The sequence below is a fragment of the Microcebus murinus genome, chromosome 14 (assembly GCF_040939455.1).
Source record: "Microcebus murinus isolate Inina chromosome 14, M.murinus_Inina_mat1.0, whole genome shotgun sequence".
In the NCBI taxonomy this organism is placed as follows: Eukaryota; Metazoa; Chordata; class Mammalia; order Primates; family Cheirogaleidae; genus Microcebus; species Microcebus murinus.
In genome coordinates this window covers 14,066,929-14,085,980 of record NC_134117.1, presented here as the reverse complement: position 1 = coordinate 14,085,980, position 19,052 = coordinate 14,066,929, and the positions used below count along the sequence as shown (strand labels likewise).

Below are 19,052 nucleotides of genomic sequence, written 5' to 3'. Positions count from 1 at the left end.
GCTGTATTGTCTCTCTGGGCAGCCACGGGTAGGGTCGGTGGAGGGGAGGAGGAGGCAATATGGCGCCTGCTGCGCGGCTCGGGTCTGTGCACACAGAGGTGCCTGGAGGAAGTTGGGAACCTGGTGCCACGTCTGCTACAGGCTCACCGCTGGCTGGTGGCGACGGTCTCTGGGCTGATGTCTGCAGGTTTCTCCACCCGCTGGGGAGCCCACCAGCAGTCCCAAATGCAGGGGAGGGGAAACAGCAAATCCACCTACCCTTGCCGCTGGTCTCTGGGCTGCTCCGGTGGTCTCAGCCTCCAGTTCTCCTCCACAGCCTCCTCCCGTGGAGTCTCCCGGGGTCTCAGGTACCCCTCCTTCCGGCTCTTGTTCGCTGTATGCTCGTCTTCTTGCTTCTTTCCTCTAATTTCTGCTAGAATCTGTCTTTTCTGCAGAGACATTCTTTCTGCCGGTGTTATTCGTCCGCCATCTTGCTCCGCCCCCCTTCTGGAAACTTATTTTTTAACAAGGATCAGCAAATTACAGAGTAGGGGCCCAGGGTCTGGTAGCTAAGAATGGTTTTTGCATTTTCAATGGCTATTATGTACCCATAATAATAAAAAATTAAAAATTATAAAATAAAATCAATTTGGGCTGTTTAAAAAATAAAGAAGAAATGTGAGACCAATGTGGCCCACAAAGGCTAAACTATTTACTGTTTGTCCCTTTATGGAAATAATTTGCTGAACACTGAGTGGTAATTGGGTGGAAAGCAGTGTGTTGGCTGCAGGTACTAGTAGGTAGGTAGATTTGGTGGTACAAGTCTGTGAAAGTTATGTTCTGATTGATTATATGTCCTCATTTGTGTCATATACATGTATCTTACAACACCAAGCTTGGAAATAAGTTAAACAATATTGAAAACAATTTTGGTAACCCTTACCTTTCTTGTGAAGGGGCACTTCCTTGTTTCTCCTGATGAGTTAGAGGAAGAAAAAGAAGTGGGAAATAATAATTGATAATGAGCTTAAGACAGGACCCTATTTCTTGGCTGGGTGCTTCCTCTAGTATGTTTTGGAAAACTAAGGAGATTTAAGTGTAGAATATGGTGATATTCAACTGGAATTCTGTTAGGCATTTGAGATCCATAGTTTGGAACTTCTGTTTTCATATATATTAGACCAATAGGAAAAATATGAATTTTCTTTTTGTATCCCATAATCCAGCAGTACCTTACTCTTGTAGAAGCTTCTGTACTACAGGATTCATTTTGCATAATCTTAAAAAATTATCAGCCGGGGGCGGTGGCTCACGCCTCCTAGCACTCTGGGAGGCCGAGGTGGGCGGATTGTTCAAGGTCAGGAGTTCCAAACCAGCATGAGCAAGAGCGAGACTCCGTCTCTACTATAAATAGAAAGAAATTAATTGGCCAACTAATATATATATAGAAAAAATTATCCAGGCATGGTGGCGCATGCCTGTAGTCCCAGCTACTCTGGAGGCTGAGGCAGAAGGATTGCTTTAGCCCAGGAATTTGAGGTTGCTGTGAGCTAGGCTGACGGCACGGCACTCACTCTAGCCTGGGCAACAAAGCGAGACTCTGTCTCAAAAAAAAAAAAAAAAAAAAAAAAAAATCAACAAAAAAGCTATATTTATACGTAGGAAATAAATAGTTCTTAGTTAATTTTTATATTGCTAAGCTAAGTGTGTATGGGAATGTAAAGTAGTACAGCTATTATAGAAAACAATGTGGAGGTTCCTCAAAAATCTAAAACTACTATATGATCTAATAATCCCACTACTGGGTAAATCCTAAAGAAAGGAAATCAGTATATCAAAAAGATATCTACACTCTGTTTATTGCAGCACTATTCACAATAACCAAAATATGGAATCAATCTAAGTATCCATTAACTAATGAATGGATAAAGAAAATGTGGTATATATACACAATGGAATATTATTCAGACATAAAAAAGAATGAAATCCTGTCTTTTGCAGCAGCATGGATGGAAATGGAGTCATTATGTTGAGTGAAATAAGCCAGGCATAGAAAGATAAATATTACATGTCCTCACTTATATGTGGAAGCTAAGAAAGTGGATCTCACGGAGATTGAGAGTAGATTAGTGGTTACCAGAGACTGGAAAGGGAAGGGGGAAGTGGGAGACAAAAAGAAGTTGGTTAATGGGTACAAAATGCACTTAGAATGAAGAAGTTCTAGTATTCAATGTACAGTCAGGAAATTATGGTTAACAGTAATTTTTTGTATGTTTCAAAATAGGTAGAAAAGAAGAATTATGGTATTCCCAATACAAAGAAAAGATAAATGTTTTAGGCAATGGATACCCCAGTTACCCTGATTTGAACATTACACATTGCAATGTATACATGTATCAAAGTATCTCCTATATCCCCAAAATATGTACAACTGTTATTAATATATTAATAAAAAATTAAAAAAAGAATTATAACTATTAATAAAAAAAGAATAAAAATGAAACCTAAAGCAAATAGAATTTCTATTTTCAAGGATGATAGCTGGCTTTAAAAAACAATTTTAAAATACAGAATAGCTCACTATCATTTAGATTAATCAATTAGTTGAAATTATTAATGGCAATTGACAATTGGTTCCAGTAATAAGTATCCTAGTCAAGTTAATGTATATTATTCATTTAGGTGGTTGAATCTTAATTTAGAGTAGGTATATTTTGAATGAATCTTTATTAAAAATTTCTAATATTGAATATGAAATTATGAGTTTATTAGTTATAATTCTTTTTGAATTTAATGAGTACTTGGATACAAGTGAATAAAAGCATATGCAACTTAAAAAAACAAAAATGAATCTTCGCTTATGATATTATTTTCTTTTCTTGCTTTTAGTTACAATTTAGAAAGCAGTATATGGAACGTAGGAACTCTGTCAAGGGGACCTCTCCAGAGGTATGGACACTCTCTGGCTTTATATCAGGTATGACTCCTGCTTGTAAAGTTTCAATCAGACAGTTTTAAGAGTTTACCTTAAAGGAAAAAACACTAAATCTCAGATGTATTTCGAATACCTAATGAGAACTATAGATTATGGGGATCACAATAACTGGAGATATCATATACTCATTTAATATTTTATTAAAATAATATATTTTACAATTGCCCATTGGACGTGTAAAGAAATGAAGATTGAATTTTTGTCTATGGCTTTTTGCCTAGTCATCAGGTCAATCCCTTTTTTAAAAAAATTATGATAAAATACATGTAACATAAAATTTACTATTTTAACTATTTTTAAGTATAGAGTTAAGTAGCATTAAGTACATCGATGTTATATAATCATGGCCACCATTATCCTGCAAAACTGAAGCGGTAAGTCCCTATTGCCCCCTTCCCTTAGCCTCTGAAAACCATCATCTACTTTCTATCTCTGTGAATTTGACTACTCTAGGTACCTCATGTAAGAAGTGTGATATAGTATTTGTTCTTTTGTGACTGACTTATTTCCCTTAGAGCTGATATATTCAAAGATCATCCATGTTCTATCACATGTCAGAATGTCCCTCCTTTTTAAGGCTGAATAAATATTACTTTTGCTTTGCAGTAAACATTTTGTTTATCCATTTATCTGTTGATGGACACTTGGATTGCTTCCACCTTTTGGCCACTGTGAATAATGTTTCTATGAAAATGTGTGTACAACTATCTGTATGAGTTTCTGTTTTCAATTTTTTGGGATATATACCCAGAAATGGAATTGCTGGATTATATGGTAATTCTATGTTTAATTTTTTGAAGGAAATGCCATATTGTTTTCCACTGTGACTGCACCTTTTGCATTCCCATCAGCAGTATGTAAGGATTCCAGTTTTTACACAGCCTCACCAACACTTGTTATTTTCTATTTATATTGTTTGATAATTGTCCCTAATGAATGTGAAGCAGTACGTCATTGTGATTTCGACTTACATTTCTCTCATGATTAGTTATGTTGAACATCTTTTTGAGTGCTTATTGATCATTTGTATATTTTCTTTGGAGAAATGTCTATTAAAGTCTTTTGCTGTCTTTGAATTGGGCTGGTTTTTGTTTTTGTTTTTGTTTTTGTTTTTGAGTTGTATGAGTTCTTTATCTATTAAGATATGTTCCCTTTATCAGATATATGATTTACAAGTATTTTCTCCCCATCTGTGGGCTGTTTTCTCACTCTGTTGACAGTGTGTTTGGTGCAAAAAATTTTTAATTTTTTATTTTGATATAGTCCACTTTATTTGTTTTTTATTTTACCTTTGCTTTTGGTATCATACATAAGAAATCATTGCCAAATCTAATGTCATGAAGCTTTTCCTCTATATTTGAAAAGTTTTTAAGTTTTATCTCTTATGTTTAGATCTTTGTTCCATTTTTGAGTAATTTTTGTGTAATGGTGTAAGATAAGGGTCTAATTTCATTCCTTTGTGTGAGGATAGCCAGTTTTCCCAGCATCATTTGTAGGAAAATGTGTCTTTTCCCCATTGAATGATCTTGGCACCCTTGTGGAAAATCATTTAACTCTATTTGTGAGGGTGAATTTCTGGGCTCTCTATTCTATTTTACTGTCTTTATGCTGGTACCACATTGTTTTGATTATTGTAGCCTGTAGCTTTGTAGTAAGTTTTGAAGTCAAGAAATGTGAGACCTCCAACTTTTTTTTTCAAGATTATTTTGGTTATTGAGGGTCCCTTGAGATTCTATAGAAATTTTAGGATGGAGTTTTCTATTTTTGCAAAAAATCTTGGGGTTTTGATAGGAACTGCATTGGAATTAGTTATTTTTATATATTTGTAGGATTCATAAATTTAGCATGATTAAAATGATAGGCCATTTCTCTGGTTTTTGCTTTTGAATCAACAAAAATCCATGTATTTTGTGATCTGTGGCTTCATCTTTTAAAGCCGAATTTATATATTTTCTGTGCTTATGTAAAAAAACTTGAAAAACAGAAGCATTATGAAGAATAAAATACCACTCTTTTTTTCTATGCATATATATTTTAAAATTAAATAAAAATCTCTCTATGTATATATACATATACATGTTATTTTATCTTCTTTTAGTTTTAGTTTTTTGCTTTATCTCTTTTTTTGTAATAGCTTTTTTGAGATGTAATTGATATACCATACAGTTCACTCATTTAAAGTGTAGAATTCAATGGTCTTTAGTATTTTCAGAATTGTGCAACCACCTCTTACAGATTTGTATATGATCACAGAGTTTTGTAATCAATTTTAGGACATTTTTATCACTTCACAAAGAACCTTGTACCCTTTAGCTATCTCCCCAAACCTCCTTATCCTCCCTACTTTAAGCAATCACAAATATACTTTTTTGTCTCTATATGTTTGTCTATTCTGCACATTTCATATGAACAAAATCATATACTATGTGGCTTATGACTGGCATATTTCACTTAGCACAATGTTTTCAAGGTTTATCCAAATTGTAGCATATCAGTGCTTCATTTCTTTTTATGGCTGAATAATATTCTATTTCATGGATATATAACATTTTGTTTATCTGTTCATCAATTGATGGACATTTGAGCTGTTTCTACCTTTTGGATGTTTGAATAATGTTGCCATGAATTTTAGTGTATAAGATTTTGTACAGGGATTTGTTTTAATTTCTTTTAAATATATATATAGGAGTGGAATTGCTGGGTCAAATGGTAACTCTATGTTTAACTTTTTGAAGAATTACAGATTATTTTCCAAAGTGGTTGTACCATTTTACATCTCACCAGCTATGTATAAAGGCTCCCATTTCTTTACATCTTTACTAACACTTGTTAGTATCTGTTTTTTGATTATAGCCATTCTATTGGTGTGAATTGTTATCTCATTGTGGGTTTTTGTTTGGAGACAGAGTCTCTCTCTGTTGCCTGGGCTAGAGTGCTGTGGCATCAACCTAGCTCACAGCAACCTCAATCTTCTGGGCTTAAGCAATCATTCTGCCTCAGCCTCTCAAGTAGCTGGGATTACAGGCATGTGCCACCATGCCTGGCTAATTTTTTCTATATATTTTTAATTTTCCAGTTAATTTCTTTCTATTTTTAGTAGAGATGGGGTCTCACTCTTGCTCAGGCTAGTCTTGAACTCCTGACCTTGAGCCATCCTCCTGCCTTGGCCTCCCAGAGTGCTAGGATTACAGGTGTGAGCCACTGCACCTGGCCACTCTCATTGTGGTTTTGATGTGTATTTTCTTGTTGACTAATGCTGTCGAGCATCTTTATATGCTTATTTGCCATTTGCATATTGTCTTTGGAGAAATGTCTATTCAAGTCCTTTGCCTACTTTAAAATTAGATTATTTTTCTTTTAATTATTGAGTTGTAATGGTTCTTTATATATTCTAGGTATAAGTCCCTTATCAGATGTATAATTTGCAAATATTTCCCTCCATTTTCTCTGCTGTTTCACTTTCTTGATGGTATTTTTTGAAAAGTATAATTTTTTTTTTGTTTTGATAAAGTGAAATTTATTTTTGCTTTCCTTTTGTTGCTTGTGATTTTGGTGTCCTATCTAAGAATTCACTGCCAAATCCCATGTCATAAAGATTTACCCTAATTTTTATTTTAAGAGTTTTATAGATTTGACCCTTACGCTTAGTTCTTTGACCTATTCTGAGTTAAGTTTTGTATACGGTATGCAGTAAGGGTTCAACTTCATTTTTTTCCATGTGACTATCCAATTTTCCTAGCACCATTTGTTGAAGAGATTATGCTTTTCTCTTTTGAATGGTTTGGACACTCTTGTCAGAAATCAATTGGCCACAGATATGTGGGATTATCTCTGGACTCTCAGTTCTATTCAACTGATTTATTCTAGCAGTACTCTGTCTTGATTACTTTTGCTTTGCAGTAACTTTTTGAGAAGTGTGAGTCCTCTGATTTTGTTCTTTTACGAGATTGTTCTGGTGTTCTGCAGTTTTCAATTCTATATGAATTTTAGAATCAATTTGTTAATATCTGCAAAGAAGCCAGATGAGATTCTGATAGGGATTGTGTTGAATCTGTAGATCAATTTGGAAAGCATTGCCATCTTAATAATGGAGAGTCTTCTGACCCATAAACATGAGATGTGTCTTTCCATTCATTTAGATCATTTAAAAATTTCTTTCAACAATGTTTTATAATTTTCAGAGGATACATTTTGTTAAATTAATTCCTATTTTATTCTTTTTGATGCTTTTGTCAGTGAAATTGTTTTCCTAATTTCAGTTTTGGATTGTATGTTGCAAGTGTTTAGAAATACAATTTACTTACATACATTGATCTTATATCCTGCAGTATTGCTGAACTCATTTATTAGCTCTAAGTGTTTACTTTTATTTCTTAGGATTTCCTATATACAAGATTACATTATCCATGAATAGAAATATTTTACTTCTTCCTTTCCAATCTGGATACCTTTATTTAGTTTTTGCTTATTTGTCCTAGCTAGAACTTCCATTACAATGTTGAATAGAAGTGGCACAAGTAGGCATCCTTATGTTATTCCTGACCTTAGCGGAATGCATCCATTCTTTCACCATGAAGTATAATGTTAGCTGTGTGTTTTCCTTAGCTATGCTTTATCATGTTGAAGAAGTTCTCTTCCATTTTTAGTTTGCTGAAATAGTGATGACATATCACTTATATATTATTTATTTTCATTGCATGGAATTGAAATTATTTGTGTAATTTGTAAGTACTGTAAAGATTTGCCAAAGGTGAACTGAAGGCAATGTAGCATCTGTCTATAGCCATGAGAAATGGTAATAAAAATGTACTCTACATGATGCAAAAATGTGGTCTACCTTTTTGGCGAACAGCACTTGATGAAAACAGTGAATAATTGAGAACACCACAAAGAAGTACAAATGGACGGTAAAATTCATATATAACAACTAGGGATTCAAATCATTCAAATATTGAAAAGACTGTCTATCAGTAATGTTAATCAGCAACTTAGTCTGTTACTTTTTTGTTGTATGGAAGGAGTAATTATTGTTATAGAACTATCTTACTCTTTAATTTTAAGTTCTTAATTAACTTATTGCATTTTTTATTCTCCCAATAGTACTTTAGTGTTCTCTTCCTATATGATATTTAAGAATATACTTAATTGACTATATAGTATAATAGTTTTGAATAAAATCTCTTAAAATAACTTTTTGAAAGCTTGGATATTTCCCCCCTTTGTGTATGTAAAAGTATTACTCATGTGCTCCCAGGTGGCTTTTACAAATCAGAACTATGCCTTATGCATGTTGTGAGCAGCTACTAAAATTTAATGTTTAAATTTAGCCTTTATTTTGAATTAATATATATTGCTAAGAAATAATTCCATTTTGTCTATTAATATATGTATTTTAATTTACAGGAAAACATCTTTATGTATGGAGGCAGAATTGAAACAAATGATGGCAATGTCACAGATGAATTATGGGTTTTTAACATACATAGTCAGTCATGGAGTACAAAAACTCCTACTGTTATTGGACATGGTCAGCAGTACGCTGTGGAGGGACATTCAGCACATATTATGGAGTTGGATAGTAGAGATGTTGTCATGATCATAATATTTGGATATTCTGCAATGTATGGTTATACAAGCAGCATACAGGAATACCATATCTGTGAGTTACTTTAAAAATGTAATTTCTCTATTGGTTGAGAATATTTTTATCTTTAATAAAATCTTCCTTTGAGTTTAGTCAAAATGATGAGTTGAAATTGAAATTATAAGCTAAGAATTAATTGTTAATATGCATGTTTTGATTATGTTAGATTTTTGTCCTTTAATATTTAAGCTTATCTTCTTAGTCAAACTAAGGGAAATGTTACATACTAGTCTCATTTTCCAAGATTTGAGAATATTTTTAAATATGAAAGATTCCAATAGGTGGTGCTATTTCTTTGGATTTTACTTATGAATCAAGAGCTGAAATTGACCCAATCTCTTTACTATGCATTACGTGATTTCAAGATTTTTCATTTTTCAGCATTCTATTCCCAATCTTATTGCTATATCTTTATGTACATATTACTCCTTTAAAATAAGCTTCCTAAGAATAGTCTGTTGGCTTCTATAAGAGATTCTTATCTGGTGTGTGAAGGTGACTAGGGCATATGGCTTTCTGTACTATACTTTTATTCTTTTTTGTTTCTCTGGTATGTTATGTTTTTGAATTCTTTATGAGATTTTCAAATAGTGGTAATGTTTTTGTTGTTTTTAATTTGTCTTCATATGTATGTCCTACAGTCACTATTCAGATTCAAGAACATACCCCATTTGTGACTCTGGCCTGTATTAAGAACTCAAATTCTTTGTTCTTTTGTGTATGGACAGCTGTATATACAACTATTTAGAGTCCTTGTGCAGTCTTAATGAGAAAACTCATTTGCAGACCACCATTAGCAACAATAGAGTGCTTGTGTACTCAGAGGGAGACTCCCCTTCTAAATACTCCAATATTGGTTTCCCCTGCAGTACTTTCATGTGATAGCTGTTTTTGTTTTCATATCTTCAGTCCAGCTGGGTTGAAAGCAGGATATGTATCCTCCTTATTTCTTATTGCCATTTCCACTCTATTCTCAATCTCGCCCCCTTTAAATCACCTGGCTTTGAATCTCATGTCATTAGACTATACTACCTGTTTCTTGAGGCAAGAGTTGGGTTTTGGTTCGTGTGATTCCCGTCTGTTTTTTGTACATTTCCTGTACATGTTTTATATTTTAAAAAGTCATTCTGTTGTTTTTTCTTGTTGTTTTTTTACTTTCTTGCACTCATTTTTTGCTCCTCAGATTGCTGTGTTTTATTTCTTGAAGAATTTAGTTTCTGGCTTACTGTCATTCTTTCTAGCATATAATCAAATATTTTGATGATTGAAATATCCATTTAAATACCTTTTCTAATACCTGGCCTGCCAATTTCTTGATATCTTCAGTAAAGATCTTGTTTTCCATCCTACTTAAACCACTTTCTGCCATTATCATACTCTTGACCTTGTCATTCCAGTACCTGCAATGAGTCCCAAAATTTCCATTTTCAAATATTTTACTGTTCAAGTACCCCTGATCTCCCAGCTTACTGATTCTAGTACCCACACTGACTGTTCTTTGACCTTACCAGAGTCTTTAGTCCATTGAACCTCCTATCAGTTTTTCCACTCTCTCTCACTCTCTCTCTTCCATATTTCTAAACTTACGCAGCTTTAACTTCATAATTACCAATATCAAGTTATTCTTTAATGCTGTGTGGTACTTACCCATATTTAAGGTTTATAATTACCGTTCTCAAGTTGGCTTTTATGTTGTCTTGAATTTCTGCCAGTCTAGCTTGGTCTCTTCCAGCTCTCTCCTTTATGACTATTATACATTTCCTCTGTTCTCAAACTTCTAACCCTTCTCTATCATTACTCTCAGCTGATGACCTCCCTTCTTATTTTACCAAGAAAATAGAAGTAATCAAAAGAGAACTACTGATGGGTACATGCTGGAGTGTAAAGACAGTTAGCAATGCTGCATTGAAGAAGCGTGCTTACATACATCACCGTTATAACAAACTCATGATAACATTGAAGCAAATGTGGCTCAGTTATTCTAATTTTTCAGATGGGCCCAGGGGTTGTTTAAGCAAGAATTATAAATTTTCTGTGTAGAAGGGCTGTTTTGTTTTCTGAATCTGTTATTAGTTTTTGGTTTTATTATTCAGGAAATGTAGGTATAAGTTATACATTTTTGTAATTTATTGAAATTTTCTTTGAGTGGCCTAATTTATATAAATATTCTATAGGCACTTGAAAAAAGATAAATCCTTATATAATATCAAAGTAATATAAAATATATAAATGCTTATATATATTTATAAAGTCTACTTTATTGATTATATTGTTTAGGCCTTCTATTAACTACTTATTTTGTTTTGTACATGATCTATCTTGCTCTGAAAGTTGAATTAAAATTTTAAAATTTTAGTCTATTTTTGCCTATTTCTCTATTTCCCTTGTATATTCTAGAATTTATGTTTTATGAAACTTGGTGGTATAGGTATTAATAAGTATTAGATGTTTGTTGTGATTATATTATGTTATAAAGTGATTTGGCTTGTTATAAAGTGTTATAAAGTTAATGTTATAAAGTGATTGGCTTGTTAATGTTTTTTGAGCTGAATTCTACCTCATCTGTTATTATTAATAATATTATGGCCCTTTTTTTTATTTTTTTCCTTTTTGTCAGTCTTTTCCTGGTATACCTTTACTCATTACATTATCATTATTGTTTAGTGTTACAGAATCACTTTGTTTTAAATGTGTTTCTTGAGGACAGAGTTGGGTTTTGCTTCGTGTGATTCCCATCTGTTTTTTGTACACTTCCTGTACATCTTTTATATTTTAAAAAGTCATTCTGTTGTGTTTTTTTTTGTTGTTGTTGTTGCTTTTAATTACAGCTCTTCTCATGTTTAGGCTCCCTTCCTCCCTTATTTTTCCTTTTCTGATGAGTGTGGAAATTTTTGAGATCAGCTACCGTTAGTTTCCTCCATGCTCTTTGTTTCTCATCTTTCTTTCTGCATTGTTGTGGCTTTCTCTATCTGGCTGTCTTGGTTTCACTTGCTTCTTGAACATTCATACCTAATCTGGAGTTGGTGGGGAATTTTCTTTTTACCCTCCTAATTTCTCTGGAAATACAATTTTCTTTTTCTTTCACTTTACCCACTTCCCTCATATTTTGCTCTTGTTTTATGTCTTCCCTGAAGAGCATGGGAAGAGTCAAAATTAACCTATCACAACTATCACCATGCTTTTACTTGAAACATAGGTTCTTTTTTTGAGACAAAGCCCCACTCTGTTGCCTGGGCTACAGTGCAGTGGTGTTATCACAGCTCGCTGCAATCTCAAACTCCTGGGCTCAAGTGATCTTCCTGCCTCAGTCTTCTGTAGCCTCTGTAGCTATGACTACAGGTGCATGCCACCATGCCTGGCTAATTTGCAGTCCTCCTGCTTTGAGCTCCCAAAGTGCTAGGATTACAGGTGTGAGCCACCATGCCCCACTGAAATATAGGTTTTGACTTTTGAAGTTTTAAAATGAATACTTAAGTTTTAGTAAAGTTAACCAATACTTTTTCTCTTTTATCAATTTATAGACTATTGTTTTCCAATGTTTTAATTAATTTTGTTTTGTTTCAATCACAAATGACATTATTATCATTATTTAATACCAGGAGCCAGCAAAGTTCTCTATAAAGGGGCAGATAGTAAATATTTTAGGATTTGTGGGTTGTATAGTCTCTGTCACAACTAATCAACTCTGCTGTTGTAGCATAAAAGCAGTCACAGACAATACATAAATAAATGAGCATGGTTTTGTTCCAATAAAGATTTATTTACAAAGCCAGGTGGCTAGATTTAGCCCTTGGGCCTTACTTTGCTTATTCCTGCTCTTGGGAGAGAGAAAGTATGCTTCTGGGGCTCTACCGACCCTGGTCCAATTTAAATTAAAATTTGACATGCAGTTGTTTTGGACATTATATGTAGGGAGATTTCCTACCCCAAAGTGGGCATGGTATCTAGTCCATGGCCAAAAGTTCCCAGGGGAACAATTGTTTTCTCCATGTGGAGCCAAGGCTGAAACAGATGATTTCTGTCTGCTTCTGCACAGAAGATTTTTAAAAATTCACCTTTTCACTGAGGTTGTACCTTTTTAAGCATCTGATTTTATGTAGACGTTCCCTGATCCAGTACCTACATGGGCTCACATTCAAAATGGCCATTAAAACTAAATCTCTAGGCCATCTGATTGGTATATACCTTCCCCAATGAATATAGTTTATGCTTTATAGTACAGAATATATTTTACCCTTTTCGCATTTCTTTTTATTAAATTATAGTCTCATTCAGCCATGAGGCAAAGTGGTGGTTGTGAATTCCATGGATGTCCACGAACTTCAACAGATTTATTCTAATCGACTATGAATGGTAAATGTTGATACATATTGTTAGGTGATAAATCATTGGCTGGTAGGTTTTTGTTTTCATTTTGAGATAATCTGATTATAGAATGTCAATTGTAGTTTCAGTGAATTTTAAAATATTTCTATATTGAGTTCCTTTTCTACAATACTCTGTATTGAGTCTTATTCTACAACCAAAATACTATTTCTAAATAAATTTACCAATAGAGTATTTTTGGCTTGATTTTTATCTTATTAATTGCATTACTTTATAGGCATACTTAGGAATGTAGCATAAAATGGAAATGGGGAAATACATGATTTATGAGTTTTATAAGAGTAACAAATGAATTATGGGCATTTTTAAAATTCTGTGAATTATTTAAATACAAAATTAGATCCATCAACTTTTCTGTAAAATTATATCTTAATAGCAAAATTAATTTATACTTTATTTATTTGTTAAGCATTTTGAATTTGCTACTTAAATTTTGAAAGTATGCAGTGTCAAAAAAGTAATCTATAAGTACTTTCACTTTGAAAAGTACTTACAAAGAAAATAATCCAAAAGAATGGGTAAATATAGTTTAAAGATGCTGTCAGAATAATTAAGTTCACTATAGGAAAGTACTACTTTAGGAAATGATACCATATGAAGTAGGGTTGATTTGAATATAAGTAATGGGATAGTTTATCATCTTACTTATAAGGTAAATGCTTATTATCTCCACAGAGAGGTTTTTTTGTTTTTTTCTGTTTTTAGTGAGAACTGTAACTGTGATGATATTTTAGGTTCTTCTTTCTGACTGATTTTAATGGTATCAACTACCCAAGTATAGATTGGATTTACTTTGAGTATCCTTACATGTTTAAAGCTTCTAGAAAATTAAGGACATGAATGTTTTGGTATTAAAAAGAGGCTTATCTCTTTAGCATTTTGGGGAAGGTAACTGAAAAGAAAGCTGAAATTCTAGCAGGGTAATTCATGAAAACAGGTATTATACTAGATAAAAATTTACTCTAAGATATATTCTGATTAAGATATTGTTCTCACCAGTATGTAGAAATTTTAGAAAGAGATGAATTTTCAGTTACCATACCCCAAAATGATCACTTACCTTTTGATAATATTGCAAATAATTGTGAGATATTACTGGTTCTGTGTCCTGTACTGTGAATCTTCTTTGAGATTTTTGTCATGATCTGATTCAGAACAAAGCAACCATGTGATTACATTATCTTTAATTATCTTAGTTTAAGGATTACACATTAATATTAAAAAATCTAAGATGCTAGAGAATACTTTTTAACTATTGAGGTTGTAGCTATCTCTAGCTGTTTATAGCTTTTAACAGTACTGTGTCTTGAGTTTTAGAGTAGCTACTGGAGCTAAGGTGTACCTCCAAATGCTGGGTTGACTTTACTAGCTTACAGAACCACATTTTTGGTTCCACTTGGTTCCAGATATATGCAATAATGCATATGAGGAAATTTTTCCTTACCTTTGCAGTTATTTTCCTTACCTTTGCAGAATGTATTTGTAGCACAGGGATATAGATAATAAACATAATAAGTATGTATATGATGTATTAGAAGATAATAGCTTTTTAAAAAATAGAGCAAGGTAAGGAGAGTGAAAGTACCAAGGGTGGGAGGTAGTTATATTTTAAAACGGGAAGGCCAGAATAGACATCAGTGAGAAAGTGAGTTTTGAGCAAAGAATTGAAAGAAGTGAAGAAGTTTGCTATGTGCTATCTAGGGGAGGAATGTTCCTTAGGAGAAAAGGTAGAACCAAGGCCATAAGGTAAGAACATGTAGAGCATGTTCAAGGAATAGTAAGGAGTCTGGAGAAGAGTGAGTACAGGAGAATAAAATTAAGAGACGAGTTAGAGAGGTAATAAGGAGCAAGTTCACCAAATCTGTATATAGCCTTTGTATTTTATCTGCGTGAAATGAGGAGGCATTGCAAGATTTTGAACAGAGAATGAGATAATTTTTATATGAATTATTCTGTCTGCTGTGTTGCAAATAAGCCTTATGGAGGAAAGAGCAGAAAGTAAGAGCCCAGTTAGGAAGCTGTTACAGATATCTGGGTAGAAAATGGTCATTGTTTAGGTCAGGGTGGTAGCACTGGAGATGGTGAGGATTAGTGGATTTGTTTTATGTTTGTTAAAAGTAGAACTAATATTTTAAAAGTAGAACCTCAGTATTTGCAAAGGGTTTAGATGTAGAGCTTGAGATAAAGGAGAGAAATCAAGGGTGATTCCAAGGTTTTGGGTCTACCCAACAAGAAAAATGAAGTTGCCAGCAACTGACATGTAGAAAATTATGGAGCAGGTTTGACGTGAAGGTGGTATGAAGGTTAGAAGTTCAGTTTGACCATGTTATATGTGAAATATCCACTAGACATCAAAGTGAAAATTCAAATAGACAATTGTGTTTATGGGTTTGGAGTTCTAGAGAGAGAGATTTGGGCTGGAGATGTAAATTTGGATATTCTTTGAATATAAATGTCATTTAAAGCCATGAGACAGGATCAGATCACCTAGGAAATGGTGTAGATAAAAAGGAGAAGAAAAGGATTGAGCCCTAGGGTGCTCCAATGACAAGAGGTAAGGGAGAAAAAGAAGCAAGGGAGAGTGTGGTAAACTATAAGCCAAGTGCAGAAAGAATACCAAGCAGGAGAGTAATCAGCTGTGCCAAATTCTGATGATGGGTCAAGTAAAATGATTGCTAAGGATTGGCCATTGATTTAGCACTATCCAATCACTGGTTATCTTGACAGGACCAGTTTCTGTGTAGTGATGAGGTGAAAGCCTCACAGCTTTGGGTTTAATAGGGAATGAGAGGAGTGGAATTGGAAATGATGGGTAGAGCCAACCCTTTCAGAGACATTTGTTTGAAAATAAAAGCACAAAATGGGCAGAAGATGGCAGGAAGTGTGAGATCCTTTTTTAGCTTGGGTTTTCATGGAAGCAGATATTGAGACAGGTATTCAAGTGAAAAATTTTACTTGGCAAAGTGTAGATAACACTATTAAGGGAGTTGAGAAGTAATGCAGGAAGGAGAAGGCAGCCATTAAAGGACCCATTAATAAAGCCAACTATCACAGTGGTGACAGAGCTTAATTACTTAGTCTTTACTTAGTGGATTTGTTTTAATTAACATACAATCTTTGAAATTGTCTTCTTTATTAAACTTGTTAGTTGATGAGTCTGGTGTATGATGTCTCCAAAATCTACCCAATCTTTAGTTGAAGATATGTGTCATTTAGTATAGCTTGACTTACAAGAAAATGTATATATATGTATTATATAATGACAGAAAACTTAAGAAAATAGCCTGTATGAAGCACAAACCAATAGATCTGGAAGGGAAATTTTTCATGAAAGCACCCTAGAGTATAACTTCTAAAAGTGATGTATGATTTTCAAGTACTTAGGAATGAAAGTGACCAAGAAGCTTTATTTGTAAAATTATTGTTAGAAAAATCAGGAAAATGCACAATGAAGAAATCAGTTTGCAGTAAAGACTCTATATGCTTTTGTTTAAGTCACAAAGTGGAGATGGCCTTCATAATCATATAATGATAAAAAGACTGTTGTTAATCCATTGGTGTATTTACTGCTTTTTTTCATTGAAGTAGTTCCATTTTATTCTAAATATACCTATATCTCTTTTTTTTGTAACTGAATATGACATATACTATGATTTGAATGTATCTCCTCCAAAATTTATGTTGAAACCTAATCCCCATTGTGATAGTATTAAGAGATGGGGTCTTTTTGGAAGTGATTAAGTGATAGTGGCTCTGCCCTCATGAATGGATTAGTGCCTTGCAAAGTGCTAAAGGGAACTAGTCTCGGCCCTTTTTGCCTTGCATCCCTTCCACCACATGAGTGCACAGCATTCTTCCCTGCTGGAGGACACAGCAAACAAGGTGTCATCTTGAAGCAGAGAGTGCAACCCTCACTGGACACCAAACCTGCCAACACCTTGGTTTTGGACTTCTCAGTCTTCAGAACTGTGAGAAATAAATTTCTCTTGTTTATAAATTACTCAGCCTATGGTATTTTATGTCATAGCATCACAAATGGACTAAGACAACATATATGCCTCTTTTTATAGGTACTTTTTTGTACGTATATTTCTTTTCTAAGAAGTTAATTTTAGAGCACGAATTCTGCAGTATACCTCTTTGTATGTATAGTTCCTAGTAAAGTGCCATATATTAAATCAGGGGTCCTCAAATTTTTTAAACAGGGGACCAGTTCACTGTCCCTCAGACCGTTGGAGGGCTGGAGTATAGTTTAAAAATACTATGAAAAAATTCCTATGCATGCTTCACATATCTTATTTTGAAGTAAAAAAACAAATGGGCAAAAACATCCACATGTGGCCCGTGGGCCGTAGTTTGAGGATGCCTGTAATACTTGATAAATATTTGTGGTAAATAAATATGGTTTTCAGCACATATTCCGTAAAAGTTAATCTATATATTTTTTGATTTAGTTTATGGTGTATTAACCAAATTATTTAAATTGTCTACCATACATATTATTATATTTTTATATTATTATAATTATAATATTATTATTATTATATTTTCCATTTGTCCCTGCAGATCTACCTTTCATGCTTTTCCATTCTGCTCCTATGCCCTCTGGCTTCCAGTTGAGATCAGCTGTGGTAGGCACCACAGTAGATCTGAGGGTGGGAGATGAGTGAGGTTGAGGTATTTTATTCCTCCAACTCCTTACCTGCTGGATAACCTTGGGTTAGTTGTGTTGCTCTAGTGAAGGCTGGACTGTCAGGTGTCTTTCTTCATATGGATACTCTTCATGAATTCTGGAAACCACTCCCCTTTATTTTTTATAAGGCCAAAGATTGGTAAAGGTTTCCTGCTGTGATAGATCCCAGAATATTATTTTGTCCATACCTTTATAAATAGATTTTTAAAATTAAATTTTTTACAGTTACTTATTTTGAACATATTATTTGTTTCTTCTGAGCATTTTGGCTGATATAGCTACTATTGGCTTTTTAGAGATTTAAATATAACCTTTGACCAAAATGATCCTTCATGTGTACTTACCTTAGTTGTTGGGAGGAAGAGGTGTCTTGTGAGAATATGTCACATTCTATTAATGGAGAGAAATGTTGGAAGAAATATAAACCTTTTGGAATGTCATAGAGCCAGATCCTTCAGTCCATTTCTACTACCCTTATTTTTGAGCTTTTTATTTTAGTACCATGTGGTTATCTTTAACATTGTATTTTCTTGTTAATGTTAAAGGCTGATACAATTGTTCATCATCTTTCAAGATTATTATCTATTATGATTTTTTATAAGCAGCACTCATTTGTTTATTTCTTTATATTTATTAAAAGCCATTTGTTGCACATTCTTTTAAGTTTCTTTTTATAATTATGCTAACTTAACTCTGGTTATTAGGCTATCAATATAGAAGTAATCATGTCTTACTAGCAAAATATCACCAAAAGTGTATTTGATGGGAGAATATTTATCTGAAGAAACACAACCATTTATTATTACTGTATTCTTTTAAGTTTACTCTTTCAATCATGTTCGTCAAAAAAAATTGTTCAATTTTTTTTTGTTTTCTATCTCTCCATTCTGAAATCCAGAATTTTTTATTATATATATGTTTTTAAAAATAGCTTTAACACATATACATACTGTTTTGTGTACTTGTTTTTGACTTTTATAAAAATGAAATCTTTATGCCTTTTTTTGAGGGTTTCTTTTATTTAATGCACACTTTATTACCAAGATTCACTCATGTTGTTAGATATTGCTGCAGTTAATGCTTTTGCATTGCTGCATTTTATTCATTGTATACTCTACCACAATTCATTTACCCATTTTTCTGGTTTTGAACTTTTGGGTTTGGCACCTGGTAAAATTCACTCACAGTAGCCATTTTGAGATATATCCTGTGCCTGAGGTACACTATGGGATCTAAGTGTAATTTTTGTATGTTTTGAAGTATTTTGCTGTTTTATCATTTTAGGAATTGATTCATTACTAATCAGTTATTCCCAACTATGTTAAAAAATTAACAAGAAAACAGAAGTTGCTTAG

General features: G+C 33.4%; 1 protein-coding gene across 2 annotated transcripts in view; it reads left to right on the top strand.

The window, feature by feature from the left end:
• ATRNL1 (attractin like 1) overlaps positions 1 to 19,052 on the top strand; it is a 615,535-nt gene that overhangs the window by 65,033 nt on the left and 531,450 nt on the right. For both annotated transcript variants that reach the window (XM_012772753.2, XM_012772758.3), the window contains exons 7-8: positions 2,869 to 2,956; positions 8,378 to 8,633. In XM_012772753.2, the coding sequence (XP_012628207.1) occupies positions 2,869 to 2,956; positions 8,378 to 8,633 (344 nt within the window). The remainder of the gene's footprint in view (positions 1 to 2,868; positions 2,957 to 8,377; positions 8,634 to 19,052) is intronic.